Consider the following 22,549-nt stretch of genomic DNA (forward strand, 5'->3'; position numbering starts at 1 on the left):
CTCCAGCACTTTGTGCGAGTTGCTCTGCGTTCTTTCTCTGTTTGGCTTCACAGCCTGGTCACTTCTTCTGCTCCCTCTTCTATTTCCGGCAGTTCAGACGCATCTCGGCGTTCTACTACCCTCCACAGCATGCAAAATTAATTATAGAATTTCAAGAACCTCAAATTCTCGAATGTAAACTAGTCGCACATATAAACTGAATAATAAACTCTTCAATCTTCTCTTGCTGGCCAGACAAGGATTTAATAGAAAAACAAAATATATTTAAGCCAGACAGCCTCTTGAACAATATGCTTCTTTCAATTCTGTATCGATTACAGCTCAGCAAAACATGCTGGACTGTCTCTGGACTACCACAGTCGCATACATAATCCAGTAGGATGTTTTCCCATTATCTTTAATAGTTTAGCCCACAATGCCCCAACCTAAATCTTGTTAATTTCACCATATCTCTACATTTAAAAAGTAACAGTCTGAGACCTTTTTAACTAGTGGGTGACTAGAAAAATAATACCTGCCTCTTAATTCATTTTTCCAATCCTCCTGCCACTTCTTCTCTATACCGTTTTTTATCCTACTTCTCATTTCTGCTCTGCCGAGGGGAACTCTAATTTCTACTTGCCTGGGTCTGTAAGGAAGACTTTGCAATACCATCCACAATTTCATTTCCCTCCACCCCAGCATGCCCAGGTATCCGTGTAAATCTGACTGTACAACCCATCTTCCCTACTCTAAACAACACTAAGAGAATCTTAACAACTATGTCAGGACGAGCTTTTGATTTACTCCCTTTTACAGCCTCTAAGGCAGCAGCAGAATCTGAGCAGACGATAACACTGCATGGTCGAGAGTCTTCTATCCACCATAAGGCCCAGAGGATTGCTAATAATTCTGTTGTAAAGACAGAAACACCATCTGAAACCGGTGACCAATCTTAACTCCAAGTTGAGACATATACATCCCAAATCCTGCCCTACTGCTCTCTGGGTCCTCTGAGCCATCAGTAAAAATCATCAGGTAAGATCCCCATTTATTATTTAAGTATTCATTTATGATCGACACTGATGAGATTGCTCAGCTTCCTTGAAACTGAAAAAGGAGGAACAGGTCTACTTCTGGTTCTGGCGAAAGCCAAAAAGGAACAGGTGGCAAGCAAATTTGGTCAGCTCTGTCTTCCTCGGTCAGTTTCAATTTCACAGCCCAGTTGTTAACCAAATCTAAAAATGGATATCTTTTAGTTTTACTTTGGCGCTCTGACCTCCCCTGCGAAGGACACTTTGGAGGACAGCTGTGATTCAATCCATTTAGTTTTACCCAATACTGCAGGCCCAACTGAACTCGTCTTAAATGTAGAGGCACTTCTCCCATCTCCACACATAACGCCGGGACTGATGTAGTTCTCAAAGCTCAACAACAGAGTCTAAGTGCTTTGGACTGCGCGGTGTCTAATTTTTCAAGCACTGGCGTAGCAGCGGAACCATAAGCAATACAACCATAATCTATAACTGATCTAATCATAGCTAGATATATTAAGTACATAGTTTCCCACCCTGCTCCCCAGTCACATCCAGCAATACTTCTCATAACATTTAAAACTTTCTCACACTTTCCAATTGTTTTATCTATATGAACTCTCCAAGTAAGTCTTTCATCAAACCAGACACCTAAAAACTTAAAAGGGCAGAAATCCTGCTTCGGGTTTGATTCGAAGAAGGAAGTCTGAGAGTCGGAGCGGGAGTGCGGAGAAAGACATTTTTGAAATTTTTGTTTTTTTTTCTCCAACGGCGTTCAGAGAGGCGGGACTGCGCAGGCGTGTGACGTCGGGCAGTGCAGGGCGGCAGATTTAAAAGGAACAGAGCCTCATACAGCGGGCAGCATAGTGAGCCGGGAGCAGAGTGAAGGCTTAAGGGCTTCGGCTCAACGGGCTTAGGCGGAAACGGGCGAGGCGAGGAAGGTTTGGTATTCATTTTCTGTCGTTATTTGAGGAGAGGGGCAGTATGAGTGTGAGGGCAGTTTGTTGTTCTCAGTGTTGGATGGGGGAGGCCCTGGAGTCTCCAAGCCTCCCGGACGTCTATATCTGCGCCAAGTGCATCGAGATGCAGCTCCTAAGGGACCGCGTTACGGAACTGGAGCTACAGCTCGATGACCTTCGTCTGGTCAGGGAGAGTGAGGAGTTGATAGAGAGGAGTTACAGGCAGGTGGTCACACCGGGGCCACGGGAGGCAGACAAGTGGGTCACGGTTAGGAGTGGGAAGGGGAAGAGTCAGGTAATAGGGAGTACCCCGATGGCTGTACCCCTTAACAATAGGTACTCCTGTTTGAGTACTGTTGGGGGGGACAGCTTACCCGGGGGAAGCGACAGTGACCGTGCCTCCGGCACAGAGTCCAGCCCTGCAGCTCAGAAGGGTAGGGAAAGGAAGAGGAGGGCAGTTGTAATAGGGGACTCGATAGTGAGGGTGTCAGATAGACGATTCTGTGGACGCAATCCGGAAACCCGGATGGTAGTTTGCCTCCCTGGTGCCAGGGTCCGGGATATTTCTGATCGTGTTCAAGATATCCTGAAGTGGGAGGGTGAGGAGCCAGAGGTCGTGGTACATATAGGTACCAATGACATAGGTAGGAAAAGGGAAGAGGTCCTGAAAGGAGAATATAGGGAGCTAGGAAGGGAGTTGAGAAAAAGGACCGCAAAGGTAGTAATCTCGGGATTACTGCCTGTGCCACGCGACAGTGAGAGTAGGAATGCGATGAGGTGGAGGATAAATATGTGGCTGAGGGATTGGAGCAGGAGGCAGGGATTCAAGTTTTTGGATCATTGGGACCTCTTTTGGCGCAGGCGTGACCTGTGCAAAAAGGACGGGTTACACTTGAATCCTAGGGGGACCAATATCCTGGCAGGCAGATTAGCGAGGGCTACTGAGGTGACTTTAAACTGATGGTTGGGGGGTGGGAATCAAATTAAAGAGGCTAGGCGAGAGGAGGTTAGTTCACAACAGGGGGATAGGAACCAGTGCAGAGAGACAGAGGGGTGTAAAGTGAGGGTAGAAGCAAAAAGTAGTAAGGAGAAAAGTAAAAGTGGCAGGCCGGCAAATCCAGGGCAAGCATCAAAAAGGGCCACTTTTCAACATAATTGTATAAGGGCTAAGAGAGTTGTAAAAGAGTGCCTGAAGGCTTTGTGTGTCAATGCAAGGAGCATTCGTAACAAGGTGGATGAATTGAAAGTGCAGATTGTTATTAATGAATATGATATAGTTGGGATCACAGAGACATGGCTCCAGGGTGACCAAGGATGGGAGCTCAACGTTCAGGGATATTCAATATTCAGGAGGGATAGACATGAAAGAAAAGGAGGTGGGGTGGCTTTGCTGGTTAAAGATGAGATTAACGCAATAGAAAGGAAGGACATAAGCCAGGAAGATGTGGAATCGATATGGGCAGAGCTGCATAACACTAAGGGGCAGAAGACGCTGGTGGGAGTTGTGTACAGGCCACCTAACAGTAGTAGTGAGGTCGGAGATGGTATTAAACAGGAAATTAGAAATGTGTGCAATGCAGGAACAGCAGTTATAATGGGTGACTTCAATCTACATGTAGATTGGGTGAACCAAATTGGTAAAGGTGCTGAGGAAGAGGATTTCTTGGAATGTATGCGGGATGGTTTTTTGAACCAACATGTTGAGGAACCAACTAGAGAGCAGGCTATTCTGGACTGAGTTTTGAGCAATGAGGAAGGGTTAATTAGCAATCTTGTCGTGAGAGGCCCCTTGGGTAAGAGTGACCATAATATGGTGGAATTCTTCATTAAGATGGAGAGTGACATAGTTAATTCAGAAACAAAGGTTCTGAACTTAAAGAGGGGTAACTTTGAAGGTATGAGACGTGAATTAGCTAAGATAGACTGGCAAATGACACTTAAAGGATTGACGGTGGATATGCAATGGCAAGCATTTAAAGATTGCATGGATGAATTACAATTGTTCATCCCAGTTTGGCAAAAGAATAAATCAAGGAAGGTAGTGCACCCGTGGCTGACGAGAAATTAGGGATAGTATCAATTCCAAAGAAGAAGCATACAAATTAGCCAGAAAAAGTGGCTCACCTGAGGACTGGGAGAAATTCAGAGTTCAGCAGAGGAGGACAAAGGGCTTAATTAGGAAGGGGAAAAAAGATTATGAGAGAAAACTGGCAGGGAACATAAAAACTGACTGTAAAAGCTTTTATATATATGTGAAAAGAAAAAGACTGGTAAAGACAAATGTAGGTCCCCTACAGACAGAAACAGGTGAATTGATTATGGGGAGCAAGGACATGGCAGACCAACTGAATAATTACTTTGGTTCTGTCTTCACTGAGGACATAAATAATCTTCCAGAAATAGTAGGGGACAGAGGATCCAGTAAGATGGAGGAACTGAGCGAAATACATGTTAGTAGGGAAGTGGTGTTAGGTAAATTGAAGGGATTGAAGGCAGATAAATCCCCAGGGCCAGATGGTCTGCATCCCAGAGTGCTTAAGGAAGTAGCTGAAGAAATAGTGGATGCATTAGTGATAATTTTTCAAAACTCTTTAGATTCTGGACTAGTTCCTGAGGATTGGAGGGTGGCTAATGTAACCCCACTTTTTAAAAAAGGAGGGAGAGGAACAGGGGAATTATAGACCGGTTAGCCTAACGTCGGTGGTGGGGAAACTGCTGGAGTCAGTTATCAAAGATGTGATAACAGCACATTTGGAAAGCGGTGAAATCATCGGACAAAGTCAGCATGGATTTGTGAAAGGAAAATCATGTCTGACCAATCTCATAGAATTTTTTGAGGATGTAACTAGTAGAGTGGATAGGGGAGAACCAGTGGATGTGGTATATTTGGATTTTCAAAAGGCTTTTGCCAAGGTCCCACACAGGAGATTAGTGTGCAAACTTAAAGCACACGGTATTGGGGGTAAGGTATTGATGTGGACAGAGAATTGGTTAGCAGACAGGAAGCAAAGAGTGGGAATAAACAGGACCTTTTCAAAATGGCAGGCAGTGACTAGTGGGGTACCGCAGGGCTCAGTGCTGGGACCCCAGTTGTTTACAATATATATTAATGACTTGGATGAGGGAATTAAATGCAGCATCTCCAAGTTTGCAGATGACACGAAGCTGGGCGGCAGTGTTAGCTGTGAGGAGGATGCTAAGAGGATGCAGGGTGACTTGGATAGGTTGGATGAGTGGGCAAATTCATGGCAGATGCAATTTAATGTGGATAAATGTGAAGTTATCCACTTTGGTGGCAAAAATAGGAAAACAGATTATTATCTGAATGGTGGCAGATTAGGAAAAGGGGAGGTGCAATGAGACCTGGGTGTCATTATACACCAGTCATTGAAAGTGAGCATGCAGGTACAGCAGGCGGTGAAAAAGGTGAATGGTATGCTGGTATTTATAGCGAGAGGATTCGAGTACAGGAGCAGGGAGGTACTACTGCAGTTGTACAAGGCCTTGGTGAGACCACACCTGGAGTATTGTGTGCAGTTTTGGTCCCCTAATCTGAGGAAAGACATCCTTGCCATAGAGGGAGTACAAAGAAGGTTCACCAGATTGATTCCTGGGATGGCAGGACTTTCATATGAAGAAAGACTGGATGAACTGGGCTTGTACTCATTGGAATTTAGAAGATTGAGGGGGGATCTGATTGAAACGTATAAAATCCTAAAGGGATTGGGCAGTCTAGATGCAGGAAGATTGCTCCCGATGTTGGGGAAGTCCAGAATGAGGGGTCATAGTTTGAGGATAAGGGGGAAGCCTTTTAGGACTGAGATTAGGAAAAACTTCTTCACACAGAGAGTGGTGAATCTGTGGAATTCTCTGCCACAGGAAACAGTTGAGGCCAGTTCATTGGCTATATTTAAGAGGGAGTTAGATATGGCCCTTGTGGCTACGGGGTTCAGGGGGTATGGAGGGAAGGCTGGTGCAGGGTTCTGAGTTGGATGATCAGCCATGATCATAATAAATGGCGTGCAGGCTCGAAGGGCCGAATGGCCTACTCCTGCACCTATTTTCTATGTTTCTATGAATACCTTGACTTTTTCTAATAGAAAATCATATAGACACAATTCACAATTCTTTCTTCTAAAGACAAAAATCATATATTTGGACTTAGAAGCAGAAATCCTGAAACCCCGTTTATTAGCCCAGTTTTCAACTGATCGTAAAGCCTTTTGTACCTGCCTTAATATATACTTGATGTTTCTTCCTCTTTTCCAGATTGCACCATTGCCTGCAAACAACGATTTGCCCAATCCTGTCCCTACCTGATCAAAGATATCGTTTATCATGACATTATAAAGAACTGGACTAAAGACGCTTTCGTAATTTATTTTTAATGAGTTTCATCATCAAACAAACATTTTCCGTAAGATATATTTCAGATACTGTGCACATATATCATATTTGTCACAAATCCCCACATAATATTTATCTGAGGCATACACTTACAGAAAGGAGGGGAAAGAAAGAACAATCGAAAGAAGAAAACTATGTACAGAGTACCTATTTTAACTGACTGGGAGCTTGTTCCGGCTATTCTTACTTGAATTGTCCTTTCCTTAAGAAAATCTTTGATCCAATTAAGCATTCTATCTCTAATTCCCGCATCACAGAGCTGAATTAATAAACCATCCTTCCAAGTGAGTCATATCAATATCTAGAAATATACTTACCATTACTTTTCTATTTTGAAACACTTTTTTAATATCATGATCTAAAAGGGCAATAGATTCTATTGTTGATCTTCCAGTTCTAAAACCATTTTGACAGGCAGCAAAATGTCCCCTATTTTCTAACAAAAATAAACAAGTCTGTTGGTGACCTTTCGTTCCACAGTGTTACAAAGCACTGACGTTGAAGCTACAGGCCGGTACGAACCAGGACTAGACGCGTCTGAACCTGGCTTTAGAACTGGAACTACCATCGCATGCTTCATGGTAATGTTCCTTCTTTCCACACTCAATTACACAAAGCTAGCATTTCTATTAATACAGAGGCAATTCACAACACAGTCCATCCCTACCAGGATTAGTGTCTGAACCTGGCTGGACAGCTTCCTGCAATTCCTGAAGGGAGAAAAAAACATTTATTATCATCCGAACTCCGGTCCAACTTCCAATTTAATTTCCAGCAGCCTGGTCACTGATTGGCTACAACTCTGAACCCCTGAACATCTTGATTGGCGTCGATCTCTGGACGCTGATTGCCTGTGCATCAGCTCCCCGTTCTAATTGGATGTTTCTTACGCATAGTTCAGGAGCTCTTGCTGTGATTGGATGCATGTGTGTGTGTGTCCGCACTGGCGCCCCTTTCGAGTTACGATTGGCTGGTGAGAAGATGTGACGGAAGCCGTGGAGCCATAACCTGGAAGTCGTATTTTGGCGCGCAGAACGGAGCCTGGTTTTACTCCGGATCGCGGGTTACCATGCAACGGAGTATCGCGTAAGGAGGGGGACAGGGGCAGAGACAGATCCCCGAGGGTGGACGTATTCCCCTTTTTTGGGGGGGGGTTATTCCCCTCCTCCTCGCCCTTCCACCCTCCTCTTCACCTCCCCTCCCCCTCCTCTTCACTTTTCCTCCCCTCCCCCTCCTCTTCACTTCCCCTCCCCTCCCCCTCCTCTTCCCTTCCCCTCCCCTCCCCCTCCTCTTCCCTTCCCCTCCCCTCCCCCTCCTCTTCCCTTCCCCTCCCCTCCCCCTCCTCTTCCCTTCCCTTCCCCTCCCCCTCCTCTTCCCTTCCCCTCCCCCTCCTCTTCCCTTCCCCTCCCCCTCCTCTTCCCTTCCCCTCCCCCTCCTCTTCCCTTCCCCTCCCCCTCTTCTTCCCTTCCCCTCCCCCTCCTCTTCCCTTCCCCTCCCCCTCCTCTTCCCTTCCCCTCCCCCTCCTCTTCCCTTCCCCTCCCCCTCCTCTTCCCTTCCCCTCCCCCTCCTCTTCCCTTCCCCTCCCCCTCCTCTTCCCTTCCCCTCCCCCTCCTCTTCCCTTCCCCTCCCCCTCCTCTTCCCTTCCCCTCCCCCTCCTCTTCCCTTCCCCTCCCCCTCCTCTTCCCTTCCCCTCCCCCTCCTCTTCCCTTCCCCTCCCCCTCCTCACCTTCCCTCCCCTCCCCTCCCCCTCCTCACCTTCCCCTCCCCTCCCCTCCCCCTCCTCACCTTCCCCTCCCCTCCCCTCCCCCTCCTCACCTTCCCCTCCCCTCCCCCTCCTCACCTTCCCCTCCCCTCCCCCTCCTCTTCCCTTCCCCTCCCCTCCCCCTCCTCTTCCCTTCCCCTCCCCTCCCCCTCCTCTTCCCTTCCCCTCCCCTCCCCCTCCTCTTCCCTTCCCCTCCCCCTCCTCTTCCCTTCCCCTCCCCCTCCTCTTCCCTTCCCCTCCCCTCCCCCTCCTCTTCCCTTCCCCTCCCCTCCCCCTCCTCTTCACCTTCCCTCCCCTCCCCCTCCTCTTCACCTCCCCTCCCCTCCCCCCTCCCCCCTCCCCCTTCCTTCACCTCCCCCCTCCCCCCTCCCCCTTCCTTCCCCTCCCCTCCTCTTCCCCCCTTCCCTTTGATGTTGGGGGGTTATTCCCCATCCTGTTCCCATTCCCCGGGATGAGTGGGGGGTATTTCTCATCCTGTTTTCCGGGGTAGGGGTATATTCCAGTTCCTGAGTGTGGGGTGTATTCCTGGTCCTGGGTTACTCATTCCCGTACAATGCATTATGGTATGAGCACGGGGACAGGGTCAGATCCCTGGAGGTGGAGGTCATTCCTGATTCTGTTGCTATTTCTGGGGGTGTATTCCCATTCCTGTGGGTGGTGGGATATATTCCCGTGCCCAGAGTGGTTGGGTTTATTCCTGTTCCTGGGAGTGGGGGGTGGGGGTTATATATTCCTGTTCATAGGGGTGGTGGGATATATTCCTGTTGTCAGGGGTGGTGGGGGATCTATTCCCATTTCCAGGGGTGGGTGTGCTGGGATCTATTTCCATTCCTGGGAGTTTTGGGGGGGGGGGAATATACTCTTGTTTCCAGAGGGGAATGGATATATTACTGTTTTAGGGGGATATATTTCCATTCTCAGGGTGGTTGGTTATATTCCTGTTCCCAGGGTGGGGGGATATATTTCTGTTGGTGGGGGGGGTGTATACGCCTATCCCTGGGGATGGTGGAGAGATGTATTTTCATTCCTTGGGGGGGGGTGTACTTCCGTCCCCAGGGGTGGTGGGGGTATAATACTGTTCAGAGACATGCTGGACCTGTGTGTTCAGTAACTGCCACTCATTCTGCCCCCATACAGATCGTTCTTTCAGCCCCGGAGGGGAGAGGGGCAGATCAACAGATGTCAGGAAGATCCCGCAGAAGGGCGGTGAGTCTTACCCTTCCGGTCTATTCCCCGACTTCCCCACCTCCTCTCTGCCAGCTGGAAAATCCCCTTTCCCCCCCAATGTAGAGTTCCCTCTCCCCTCCTGCCCCTTCTGTCTCCCTGTACTGCATTCCCTAACCGACCCCTTACCTCCCTGAAATTTCCCCTTCTCTATCCTGCTCCCTCCAGCCCACCACCTCCACTGACTGTGTCCTTGCTCCCTGTCCGCAGACGTCCCGCGTCCCCACTGAAGCCTGGGACCCTCCTGACTGAGAAGGAGGGGTCTGTGTCTCCGGTGAAGCCCCGTGGCCACAGGGCTGGCCGGGTTCTGGAGAGCGAGGATGAGGAGGCTGCAGTGAGTGGGAGCGATGAGGAGGAAGTGCCAGAACCAGCTGACGTCCCCTTGGATGAAAGGAAGACCTTGGCACCAGAGGCAGGAGAGGTGATCTTGACTCGTCCCTGTCCGGACCCTGGACCCTCCCATCCTGCCCCACTCGGCAGTGAGACCAGGCTCTGTTATCTGTGATGTAAATGTCACGGATAAAAATGTAGACGGTGGGGGGAGATGTTAGCAAGTTCACAGGCAATGCAGAGTTTTGTGATGTGGACGGTGTAAAACATTGCCAAAGGATACAGCGGGATAGCGATTAGACCATAAGACAAAGGAGAAGTCGGCCATTCGGCCCATCGAGTCTGCTCCGCCATTTTATCATGAGCTGACCCATTCTCCCATTTAGTCCCACTCCCCCACCTTCTCACCATAACCTTTGATGCCCTGGCTACTCAGATACCTATCAATCTCTGCCTTAAATACACCCAATGACTTGGCCTCCACTGCCGCCTGTGGCAACAAATTCCATAGATTCACCCCCCTCTGACTAAAAAATAGTCTTCATATCTCTGTTCTGAAAGGGCGCCCTTCAATCCTTAAGTCATGCCCTCTCGTACTAGACTCCCCCATCATGGGAAACAACCTTGCCACATCCACTCTGTCCATGCCTTTCAACATTCGAAACGTTTCTATGAGGTCCTCCCTCGTTCTTCTAAACTCCAAGGAGTACAGTTCAAGAGCAGTCAAACGTTCCTCATATGTTAACCCTCTCATTCCCGGAATCATTCTAGTGAATCCGCTCTGTACCCTTTCCAACACCAGCACATCCTTTCTTAAATAAGGAGCCCAAAGCTGCCCACAGTACTCCAAGTGAGGTCTCACCAGCTCCTTATAGAGCCTCAACATCACATCCCTGTTCCTATACTCTATTCCTTTAGAAATGAAAGCCAACATTGCATTTGCCTTCTTCACTACTGACTCAACCTGGAGGTTAAACTTAAGGGTATCCTGTACGAGGACTCCCAAGTCCTGTTGCATCTCAGAACTTTGAATTCTCTCCCCATTTAAATAATAGTCTGCCCGTTTATTTCTTCTGCCAAAGTGCATAACCATACACTTTCCAACATTGTATTTCATTTGCCACTTCTTTGTGCATCCTTACAATCTATCCAAGTCTCTTTGCAGACTCTCTGTTTCCTCAGCACTACTGGCCCCTCCACTTATCTTTGTATCATCAGCAAACTTAGCCACAAAGCCATCTATTCCATAATCCAAATCGTTGATGTACAATGTAAAAAGAAGCGGCCCCAACACGGACCCCTGTGGAACAGCACTGGTAACCGGCAGCCAACCAGAATAGGATCCCTTTATTCCCACTCTCTGTTTCCTGCCAATCAGCCAACGCTCTATCCACGTATGTAACTCCATGGGCTCTTATCTTGTTGAGTAGCCTCATGTGTGGCACCTTGTCAAAGACCTTCTGAAAATCCAAATATACAACATCCACTGCATCTCCCTTGTCTAGCCTACTGGTAATTTCCTCAAAAAATTGTAATAGGTTTGTCATGCAGGGTTTTCCTTTAAGGAAACCATGCTGAGTTCTACCTATCTTGTCATATGCCTCCAGGTACTCCGTAACCTCATCCTTGGCAATTGACTCCAACAACGTCCCATCCACCGATGTCAAGCTAACAGGTCTATAATTTCCATTTTGCTTCCTTGTCCCCTTCTTATATAGCGGAGTGACATTTGCAATCTTCCAGTCCTCCGGAACCATGCCAGAATCTATCGACTTTTGAAAGGTCATTGCTAATGCCTGCGCAATCTCCACAGCTACTTCCTTCAGAACACACGGGTGCATTCCATCTGGTCCGGGAGATTTATCTACCCTTAGACTATTTAGCTTCCTGAGTACCTTCTCTGTTGTAATTGTGATTGTGCACACTTCTCTTCCCTGACACCCCTGAGTGTCCGGTGTACTGCTGATGTCTTCCTCAGTGAAGACTGATGCAAAATACTCGTTCAGTTCCTCTGCCATCTCCTTATCTCCCATTACAATTTCTCCATCATTTTCTATCGGTCCTATATCTACTCTCACCTGTCTTTTGCTCTTTATATATTTGAAAAAACTTTTAGTTTCCTCTTTGATATTATTTGCTAGCTTCCTTTCATAGTTCATCTTTTCCCTCTTAATGACCTTCTTAGTTTCCTTTTGTAAGCTTTTAAAAACTTCCCAATCCTCTGTCTTCCCACTAATTTTTGCTTCCTTGTATGCCCTCTCTTTTGCTTTAACTTTGGCTTTGACTTGTCAGCCACGGTTGCATCCTTTTTCCCTTCGAAAATTTCTTTTTTGGAATATATCTGTCTTGCACCTTCCTCACTTCTCGCATAAACTCCAGCCACTGCTGCTCTGCTGTCTTTCCGGCCAGTGCCCCTTTCCAGTCAACTTTGGCCAGTTCCCCTCTCATGCCACTGTAATTTCCTTTACTCTACTGATATACCGACACATCAGATTTCGGCTTCTCTTTCTCAAATTTCACAGTGAACTCAATCATGTTATGATCACTGCCTCCTAAGGGTTCCTTCACCTCAATCTCTCTAATCACCTCTGGTTCATTACACAATACCCAATCCAGTACAGCCGATCCCCTAGTGGGCTCAACAACAAGCTGTTCTAAAAAGCCATCTCGCAGAACTTTCTACAATTCTTTCTCGAGATCCAGTGCCAACCTGATTTTCCAAATCCACTCACATGTTAAAATCCCCCACAATTATCATAACACTGCCCTTCTGACAAGTCTTTTCTATTTCCTGTTGTAATTTGTAGTCCACATCACTGCAGCTGTTTGGAAGCCTATAAATAACTGCCATCAGGGTCCTTTTACCCCTACGATTTCTTAGCTCAACCCATAAAGATTCTTCACCTTCCGATCCTATGTCACCTCTTTTTAATGATCTGATATCATTTCTTACCAATAAAGCCACGCCTCCCCCTCTGCCTACCTTCCTATCCTTCCGATACACCGTGTATCCTTGGACGTTCAGTAGACAATAGGTGCAGGAGTAGGCCATTCAGCCCTTTGAGCCAGCACCGCCATTCACTGTGATCATGGCTGATCATCCACAATCAGTACCCCATTCCTGCCTTCTCCCCATATCCCAGAGTTCAGCTCCCAGGGTCATGCATCCTTTAGCCAGGTCTCAGTGATGGCCACAATATCATACCTGCCAATCTGTAGCTATATGACAAGATCATCCACCTTATTCCTTATGCTGCGTGCATTTAAGTATAACACCTTAAGACCAGTATTTGGTACTTTTTGCTTTGATTGCACTGCAACTCATCCCAATGGCTGCAAATTTGCCCCATCACCTGCCTGTCTATCCTGACATCTTTACTGCTCACTATCTTAGGTTTATTTCTGTTTTCCCCTTCCTCCACTCTATCATTCCGGTTGCCATCCCCCTGCCAAATTAGTTTAAACCCTTCCTAACAGCTCTATTAAACCTTCCCGCCAGGATATTGGTCCCCTTCGGGTTCAGGTGCAACCCGTCCATTTTGAACAGGTCATACTTCCCCCAGAAGAGATCCCAATGATCCAAGAATCTGAAGCCCTGTCCCCTGCACCAGTCTCTCAGCCACGCATTCATCTGCCTGATCCTACTGTTCTTGCCCTGGCGAGCACGTGGCACAGGTAGCAATCCTGAGATTACTACCCTGGAGGTCCTGCTTCTTGGCTTCCTTCCTAACTCCCAGAAATCTCTCTTCTGGACCTCCTCCCTTTTCCTGTCTATGTCATTGGTACCAACATGTACCAAGACAACTGGCTGCTCGCCCTCTCCCTTCAGAATATTCTGGACCCGATCTGAGACATCCCGTACCCTGGCACCTGGGAGGCAACACACCATGCGGGTATCTCTATCAGGCTCACAGAATCTCCTGTCTGTTCCCCTGACTATGGAATTCCCTATGACTACCACATTCCTCTTCTCCCTCCTTCCCTCCCGCACAACAGTGCCAGAGACCCAGTCACCATGGGCGTCCCCTGTCAGGTCATCCCCCTCAACAGCATCCAGAACAAGATATTTGTTGCTGAAGGGAGCAGCCACAGGGGTGCTCTCCCCTATACGGGCATTTTCCTTCCCTCTCCTGACAGTCATCCAGTTTTCTGACCCCTGTAGCCTAGGGATGACTATCTCCCTGTAGCTCCTGTCTATCACCTCTTCACTTTCCCTGATAAGCAGTAGGTCATCAAGCTGCAGCTCCAGACTCCTAACACGGTCTCTGAGGAGCTGCATCTCAGTGCACTTGACGCAGATGCAGATTAGTTACAGATCTCTGTGAAGAAATGGCTGCTGGAGTTTAACCCGGGCAAGTGTGAGATGTTGGACTTTGGCACGTCAGCTGTAAGGGGGACAGGACGTAGTAAATGGCAGGGCCGTTATCAGTGTTGATCGCAAGGGTATTCTGGGGTCCAAGTACACAGCTCCTGCAGAAAGGGAGAACCTCGCAGACGATTGTCTACTCTGAGTCAGTGTGGGTGGAAGTCAGAAACAGGAAGTGAGCAATCACTGTATTGGGAGTATTCTACAGACCCCAACCCCAAGAGCAACAGAGACACTGACGAGCAGGTCGGGAGCCCGATCTTGGATGTGCTAAAATAGCAGTGTTGGTGTCGTGGGTGACTTCGACTTCCCTGATATTGATTGGCACCTCTTTAGTGGAAAAGGTTGGGATGGGCTGGTATTTAAGTGATTCCTGACTCGATATGTAGACAGCCCATATACTGGATCTGGTGGAGGGCAGTGACCAAGGTCTCGGTGGTTCAGCATTTCTGAGACAGTGATCACAATTCCCTGACCTTTACCACACCTTTGCAGAGGGATAGGAGCAGATGGTACGGGGAAGTATTTAATTGGTGGAGGGAGAACTATGACACTTTTCAGCAGGAACTGGGTAGTGTAAATTGGGAAAAGATATACTATGGGAAATGACAATGGAAATGTGGAGATTGTTTCAAGAGCACTTGTATGGAGTTCTGGTTAGGTTTGTCCCATTGAAACAGGGAAGGGATGAGAGGGTGAGGGAATCATTGACAAGAGATGTGGAACATCTAGACAAGAGGAAGAAGGAAGGATCAGATAGAGCAGGGGTTTCCAACTTTACTTATGCCATGGAACTGTAGCATTTACCGAGGGGTGGGAACCATTGCCTAGAAAGTTACAAGATAGCCAGGAAGAGGCTGAGCAATCGGTTTAGGAGAGCTAAAAGGGGCCATGAGAAGGCCTTGGAGAGTAGGATTAAGGAAAACTCCGAGGAGTTTCTGAAGAACAGGGTGAAGAACAGCAGGATGAGCAGGAGGGCACATGTGCCTGGAGTCAGGAGGTAGGGGAGGTCTGTAATGAATACATTCCTTCTGTATTCACCAATGAGAGGGACCTTGATGACTGTGAGGACAGCCTGATGTGCTTGAACATGTCAATGTTTAGAAAGAAGATAGGCTGGAACTTCTGGATAACATTAGGTGCAGGACAGACTATACCCCGGGTTATTACGGGAAGCAAAAGAAGAGATTGCTGCACCTTTAGTGATGATCTTTGCATCCTCACTGGATGTAGAAGTAGAACCAGATGATTCGAGGATGGCAAATGTTATTCCTTTGTTGAAGGAAGCGAGTAGGGATAACCTAGGAATTATAGAACAGTGAATCTTACTCCAGCTATGGGTAAATTATTGGAGAAGGTTCTTAGAGACAGGATTTACAAGCATTTGCAGAAGCATCACCTGACTAGGGATAGTCAATGTGGCTTTGTGAAGGGCAGGTCGTGCCACACGAGTACGATTGAATTGCTTGAGGATGTGACAGTGCGCATTGCTGAAGGTAGAGCAGTGGATGTGGTGTGTATGGATTTTAGTAAGGCGTTTGATAAAGGTTCCAGATTCAAAGAGTAAGGGGGCATGGGATCCAGGAAAACTTGGCTACGTGGATGCAGAATTGGCTTGCTCACAGAAGACAGAGAGTGTTAGATGGAGAATATTCTACTTGGAGGTCAGTGACCAGTGTTCAGTGATCTGTTCTGTGATTTTTATAACTGACTTGCCTGAGTAAGTGGAAGGGTGGGCTAGTAAGTTTGCAGATGTCACAAAGGTTGGAGGAGTTGTGGATAGTGTGGAGTGTTGTTGTAGGTTGCAACAGGATGTTGACAGAATGCCGAACTGTGCTGATGAGTGACAGATGATGTTCAACCCGGAAAAGTGCGAGTCATTCACATTGGAAGGCAGTATAAACGGCTAGTGGCAAGATCCCTCAAAAGTTGATACTGTGGTTAAGAAGGCATATGGTGTGCTGGTCGCCTTTAGTCAGGAAACATTTCAGAAGCCACAAGATGACATTGCAGCTCTGAAAAACTCCGGTTAGACCACACTTGGAGTGTTGCATTCAGTTCTGGTCGTCTCGTTATAGGAAGTGTGTGAAAGCTTTAGAGAGGTCCTGCCTGGATTAGAGAACATGTCTTATCTGTGAGCTAGGGCTTTTCTGTCTTTTTCCCAGGCTAGGACGAGAGGGCAACATTTTAAAATGATTGCAGAAAAATATAGTGTGGGTGTCAGAGGTAAGAGTGGTACATGTGTGGAACGCACAGCCAGGCAGGGGTGGTAGTTGGGCAGATACGTTAGGGACATTTGGGAAACAGGTACGTGGATGATAGACAAACGGAGGGCTGTGTTGGAGGGGAGGATTAGATTGACCTTTGAGTAGGTTAAAAGGTCAGCACAACATTGTGGGCGGAAGGGTCTGTACTATGATCATTTCTATGCTGCTGAAAGTGGCCGCACAAGTAGACAGGGCAGTAAGGACGACGTACAGCATGCTCGCCTTCGTAGGTTGGGGTGCTGAGTACAGGAGTGGGGTTGTCATGTTGCAGCAGTATAAACTCTGGCTGGGCCACACTTGCAGTATTGTGTGCAGTTCTGATCGCCCTTTGACAGGAAAGGTGTGGGGGTTGCGGGGAAGGTTCACCTGGATTGGAGGGTACGAGCTAGAATGAGCGGTTGGACAAACTTGGTTTCTTTTCACTGTGTTCCTGCTGGGTTCTGCACTGACCTGCTTCTCCTCCTCCTCCAGCCTCCCGGACGTCCAGCTGCCTCTTCGGTCAGCGCCTCTCCCCCACCAGCTTCTGCCGTGCCAACGGACGACAGCCCGGTAGACGCCGGCCTTACGACTCACTGCGGCTTCCCACGCCGCCGTACAGGTTGGCAGCGCTTTTCACTGATACACGTACGGTTGTCTGGGGAAGAGCTCACCGTGCATATTGTTCCTATGGTTCCAGTCGTTACACGGTGCACTGAGGTAGAATTAGAACTGATGTTCTGGTGTTTGCCAAGCTTGGCAATTAGCTTGCACGCACACGTCAAGGTGACAGCCTCAGTACTCAGCTGTTATTGTTTCTCTGGGTGTGCTCGTGTTTATACAGGCCCCTGTTCAAGAATTTTTAACAGCATGGTTCCCTTCTGATGACCCAAGCATGGTTCCCTTCTGATGATATCAACAAACATATCGAGATAGAAACCAACTATGAGCCCTGAAGAGCCATTGGAAGGCAAAGGTCAACTGAATGGTTAGCCAACCAGGAACAAGGAACTGGGGGCCTGTATAAACGTGAGCACTCCCAGAGGGAAATGCCAACAGCTGTGCACTGATCGTGGCTCCTCGACTGGTGATGAAGCGCCTGCAAGTTAAGTTCCAAGCTCAGCGGACGCCGGGATATCAAACGGCTCATCCCCAGCTCCCAGCATCCTAGAGAACTATGTTTGTCACGTGTACATGTCCAGCTGGGGGCGGAGACTTTAAAGAGAAGTTGCTCTCGCTTCTGCAGAGCGAGGGGAAGGAGTGGTCTGGTTTGGAAGGTTTTACTGAGTTCTCCGGCGAAGGGTGAGCATTCTGAGTTGGTATTGGCCCTTGCCTCCCTGGTGAATAAATGGCCATGTGCACAGGCAGAGCCCTAGTTACCATAGGCTGAGGATCTCGGGGAGTACGCCCACCCCTGATGGGGAAGAGGAATATGAGACTCAGACGCTGGATGAGTGGCAGTGCTCTGATGATGTGAAAAGACTGCGACTGGTAGAGAGTCTGAGGGGGCAGGCCGCTGACGTAGTGAGATCCTTAAAGAGACAGAACCTGTTTGCTACCTCCATGGGCTATGTGCAGGCGCTAGGAGATGATTTGGCACAACCGGAAGCCCAATAGAGCTTATGGGGTTTCGGAACATGTTTCAGGAGAAAGGGAAGAAACTCTCTGCCTACGCTTTCAGCTAGAGAGATGTCTGAGTTGCTTGCGACGTAGAGGGGGCGTCCGAACGGCCGAGGTGAATCGGGAAAGATTGGGCCAAGTGGGGAAAGGCGCACAGTCACAGGACATGATCGCCTGGGGTCTCCAAATGTCTTGTAAGATGTGCTCCCCTCTCTCGTTTGTCGAGCTGATCAGAGGCGAGAGGAGGAGAATGCGATGGAGGCCCGCGAGTTCTCTGTCAGCAGGGTACAGTCCTTGTGTAGTAGTCTCCTTTGCAGGGGCCGGTAGGGTTTAGAACTGAGATGTCCTGGTTGTTACCGGCGGGTGCAGCCACCCCACTTGACAAAGCCGACAGGGAGTCGGATCCCCTGAGAGGACGGACTGAGCAAAGGGCTGCTAGTGAGCGGGGTCCCGCGAGAAGGGGAGCGACTGGTATTGTCTGGTGTAGCTGGGGACGAGGGACACCAGGCGGGAGTGTGGAGGCCAGGAAAGCCTTTGGAGAGTGAGCCCCTAGGTACCTGAGTGAAGAGAGATCGACCCAGTGAGGGAATGGTCTGAGGTCTCGGGGGTGGGGGGGGGAACACGTTCCAGTAATATATAATATATCAAGGAACACCGTGAAGCAAAAACCCCTATCCCTGAAGGCTTAGTGGGGCCTCGCTCCAGTGTGTTGCTATGCATAGAGGGTATTTATGCTAGAGTAATACTTGACACAGGCTCCCAGGTTACTCTGCTATACCGTTCACTTTACAGCTGGTATTTGACGCATTTACCATTGACATCACTTGGTGCGCTAGAGATCTGGGGTCTTAGTACGGATGACTAGCGGTATGGATGGTGACTTGTTTGAAGCTGGAGTTTTTGGAGGCAGATGTAGGAGGAGCTGAGATCCTGCTACATTACTGTTGGTTTGCCCGGATCCGGTCGAGAAGGGGAAGGTTGGAGAGAGCTTTCTGACAACATTGTCCATTCACCCTTTGTTCCGAGCCGCTTTTGAGGAAGTGTGTGACCTCGCTGGGCTGGATGATGCGCATCAGTGAGGGACTGTGTGGTCCACCCAGTGCGAACCAGTGGTGCTACGGTCTGGGGAAGTAGCGAGAGTGACGGAATGCTTGATGCCGGGACCCTGCTGGTGGATGTGCGGGAAGACTGCGAAGAGGAGTCATGCTTACCTGCTGGGGTACTAGTGAGGCCCGAACTGCTCAAGCCCTCAGTTGGGCAGGTAACTAGGATGACAGTGATCGTCACCCTCAGGCGGGGAATGCTAATGGCATGCCACTTTCTGGTGATGGTAACATCTAGTGTCCCTGTGAGATAAGCTGGGGAGAAACTCTCCAAAAGAGGGAATGTTCACTGCCGAGTCATTCAACTGTGGGGACTCCCTGGTACCTGGGGATTGGAGGAGGCGGTTGGTAGAGAAGATGTTGAAGCTGGAAGATGTCTTTTCTACTGACGAGTTTGATGTGGGTTGTTCCAAGACCACTTGCCGCATCATCCGGGTGACAGAGGACACCCCGTTCACAGAAAGGTCGCAGTAGCTGACACCTGCAGAGGTGGAAGACACTTGGCAGCATCTGAGGAAGGTGAGATCATCGCTGAGTCCAGAAGTCCTTATGTCTCTCCAATAGTGGTGGCCAGGAAGAAGAATGAGAAGGTAGATGCATGGACTGTTGGACTCTGAAAAGCTGTACAATCCCTGACCAATACGTGGTCCTGAGAATCGAGGTCGCATTGGCCTGCCTTAGTGGTGTGAAGTGGTTCAGTATGTTGGACTTGAGGAGTGGGTATTACAAGATACCCATGTGTGAAGCTGACAAAGAGGAGAAAGCATTCATACGTCCACTGGCATCTTCCCATTTGAAAGGCTGCCCCAGGGCATATCAGGAGCCCCAGCGACTTTCCAGCATGTCATAGAAAAAACGATGGGGGATATGAACTTGCTTGAGATGTTGGTGTACCTGGATGATTTCATAGTGTTCGGGTCCACCTTGAAGGAACATGAAGCTAGGTTACTGAAGGTGCTGGGCCACCTGAAAGCTGAAGGGTTAAAACTTTCTCTAGACAAGTGCAAGTTCTGCAAAACATCTGTCAACTATGTTGGGCACATAGTCTCACGGGATGGAGTAGAAACATAGAAAACCTACAGCACAATACAGGCCCTTCGGCCCACAAAGTTGTGCCGAACATGTCCCTACCTTACCTTAAGAGGCGGTGACCACATGGCCAAGGCCCCAGACTGTGAGCACTTTGCGCTCATTCCTTGGAGTCTATGGGTTCATGAAGGACTACGCGAAAGTCTTCTGTGCAGTTACCCTCCCTTGGGAGAGAATGGGAGGAGGAAGAAAGGAGAAGATGGTAAGGATTATCTTAGCCCTCGGAGTGTTTTGGAGCGAGATGGGATGCGAAATGTGAAGAGGCCTTTCAGTTGCTGAAGGAGCTGCTGACGAAAACGCCTGTGCTCGCTTTTGCAGACTCCCAGTTGCCGTATGTATTGCATACAGATGCCAGCAGAGAGGGGTTAGGGGGTGTTCTGTATCAGGATCAGGGCACAGGGTTGAGACCTGTTGTGTTTGTCAGATGGAGTCTGTCACCCTCTGAGCGAAACTACCCCACCCACAAGTTGGAGTTCCTGGCATTGAAATAGGCTGTGGTGGATAAGCCCAAGTGACTATATAGTGCCAAGTTTGAGGTGAGGACGGACATCAACCCATTAACTTGTATCCTGACCTCGGCGAAATTGGATACCACAGGGCATTGGTGGTTGGCAGCGTCGTCTGCCTATGATTTCAGCCTGAAGGGCTGGATAGGGACGGAGAGTGGGAGAGCATTCCTGCCCCTGGAGTCAAAGCCCTATGCCAGTTTTCCATCACGGGGAAGACACAGAAAAGGCAAGGGCAGAGTCCAGCGGTGGATCAATTGGGAGCTCCTGATGGTGCCGTTCCACAGTCTTACTGCAGCCTGACTGCTCTGGAGACAAAGCAGTTGCCAGAATTGAGTCCTGGGGAAGTGGCAGCCGCTCAGCGAGATGATCTGTGTATTGGTACTCTTTGGTCAGCGGTTGTGAAAGGGGACACGGCCGAAGACGAAACACTGCGGTGTCTCTACTACAGAGAGAATGTCCCCAATTGAACCAGATCCCATACTGGGTTACGTCGCCTCCAGACAGGCCTTGGCGTTTCTGGCTGGTTCTGCCTGAGCAATAGCGGAGGATTGTGTTGAAGTCACTTCATGATGATTCCGGTCATTTGGGGGTTGGCAAGACCTACGATTGGTCAGAGATTGATTCTACTGGTCCCGAATGAAGCTGGGGGTCTCAGAGTCACTGCAAGTCATGCATTTGAGGAAGATGTTGCTTACGAGGGCCGCTCCATTATCCCACTTGCAGAGTGTGAGCCACTTGATCTGGTGTGTATGAATTCCTTTCAACAGAGCCAGATGCCAGCAACATGGCGAATGTCTTGGTTATTACAGGTCATGTGCAAGCCTTTCCTACCAAGGATCAGAGGGTGTCCTTGTGGCCAAAGTGTTATGGGAGAAATATTTTGTTTATCATGGCCTCTCCGGGCGGATACATAGTGATCAGGGACTGGATTTCGAGAGTATGCTCATACATGCTTGGAGTTCAGAAGTTGAGGTTTACATTATACCACCTGCAGGGTGATCTCCAGGTCAAGAGGTTCAATCAGACCTTGCTAGACATGCTCGGAACCTTGGAGATTAATAAAAAGAACAAGTGGAGTCCACTGCTACAATTGTACAGAGAATGAAGCTACCGGGTACTCGATGTATTATCTGATGTTTGGGCGTGAAGCAAGGTTGCCTGTTGACCTCTGTTTTGGGATTGGCGGGGAAGATTTACCACAGAAGACATCTGAAGTATGTGTGTGATATGAGAAGGGAGCTGAAAAGGGGTTATGAGCTACCTGTGGTCTTGATTTTGATTGGTAGCTGAGGAAATAAGAGGAGGTATAATTAGACGGTTAGGTTCTCCCAATTAATGCCTGGAGACCAAGTCCTCGTAAAGAATTTGGGGCTACCTGGGAAGCATAAGTTGACTGACTGTTGGGCAGCTACGCCCTATGTAGTGGAGAGTCAGATGTCAAACGTACCAGTTTTTCAGGTGAAACCAGAGGATGGGAATAGGCCTGTCAAGATTCTCCAATGGAACCACCTTCTGCCTTTGGGGCAAGAGGAACGTGTTGATCCAGGGCCTAACCTGGGCCCTACACCTCGTTAGAGGACTCTGCAGCCTCATGAGGAACCAGCAGTAGAAAGGACTAGACCGGACCTCCCCCCTGAATGTGATAGTGGACTTGGAGGATGAGGAAATGGAGGTGTGATGTATGCTGCCCTTTGCAAACTCCCCAATAATCCATGAAGAGACTCCCACCCCTTTTCACGCTGAGGCGAGTGAATGGGGTGGGGGGGAGTGGGGGAATGACTAGCAGTGGACAGGTTAGAAAATACAGGAGACTGGACTCCAAAGTACCTGGGCGTGAAGGCGAGCTCAGCCAAGTGATGAGGGGACCTGAGTTGTCAATAGGCATGAGTAATGGACAGGGAGGGTACTCCCCAAGTAGAAAGGA

General features: G+C 48.7%; 1 protein-coding gene and 1 long non-coding RNA gene across 2 annotated transcripts in view; one reads left to right on the forward strand and one right to left on the reverse strand.

Moving 5' to 3' along the window:
• The window catches only part of LOC140189965 (uncharacterized), a 35,789-nt gene extending 28,647 nt beyond the window's left edge, over positions 1–7,142 (reverse strand). The window contains exons 1-2 of the long non-coding RNA XR_011883519.1: positions 7,047–7,142; positions 6,206–6,288 (exon numbers count right to left, since the gene is read on the reverse strand). This is a non-coding gene — a long non-coding RNA (uncharacterized lncRNA). The remainder of the gene's footprint in view (positions 1–6,205; positions 6,289–7,046) is intronic.
• Positions 7,143–7,351: 209 nt separating this feature from the next.
• The window catches only part of lig1 (ligase I, DNA, ATP-dependent), a 34,915-nt gene continuing 19,717 nt past the window's right edge, over positions 7,352–22,549 (forward strand). The window contains exons 1-4 of the mRNA XM_072246309.1: positions 7,352–7,465; positions 9,279–9,347; positions 9,576–9,786; positions 16,800–16,926. Of these exons, the coding sequence (XP_072102410.1) occupies positions 7,449–7,465; positions 9,279–9,347; positions 9,576–9,786; positions 16,800–16,926 (424 nt within the window). The 5' untranslated portion in view covers positions 7,352–7,448. The remainder of the gene's footprint in view (positions 7,466–9,278; positions 9,348–9,575; positions 9,787–16,799; positions 16,927–22,549) is intronic.

The sequence above is a fragment of the Mobula birostris genome, chromosome 29, assembly GCF_030028105.1.
Source record: "Mobula birostris isolate sMobBir1 chromosome 29, sMobBir1.hap1, whole genome shotgun sequence".
Classification (NCBI taxonomy): Eukaryota; Metazoa; Chordata; class Chondrichthyes; order Myliobatiformes; family Myliobatidae; genus Mobula; species Mobula birostris.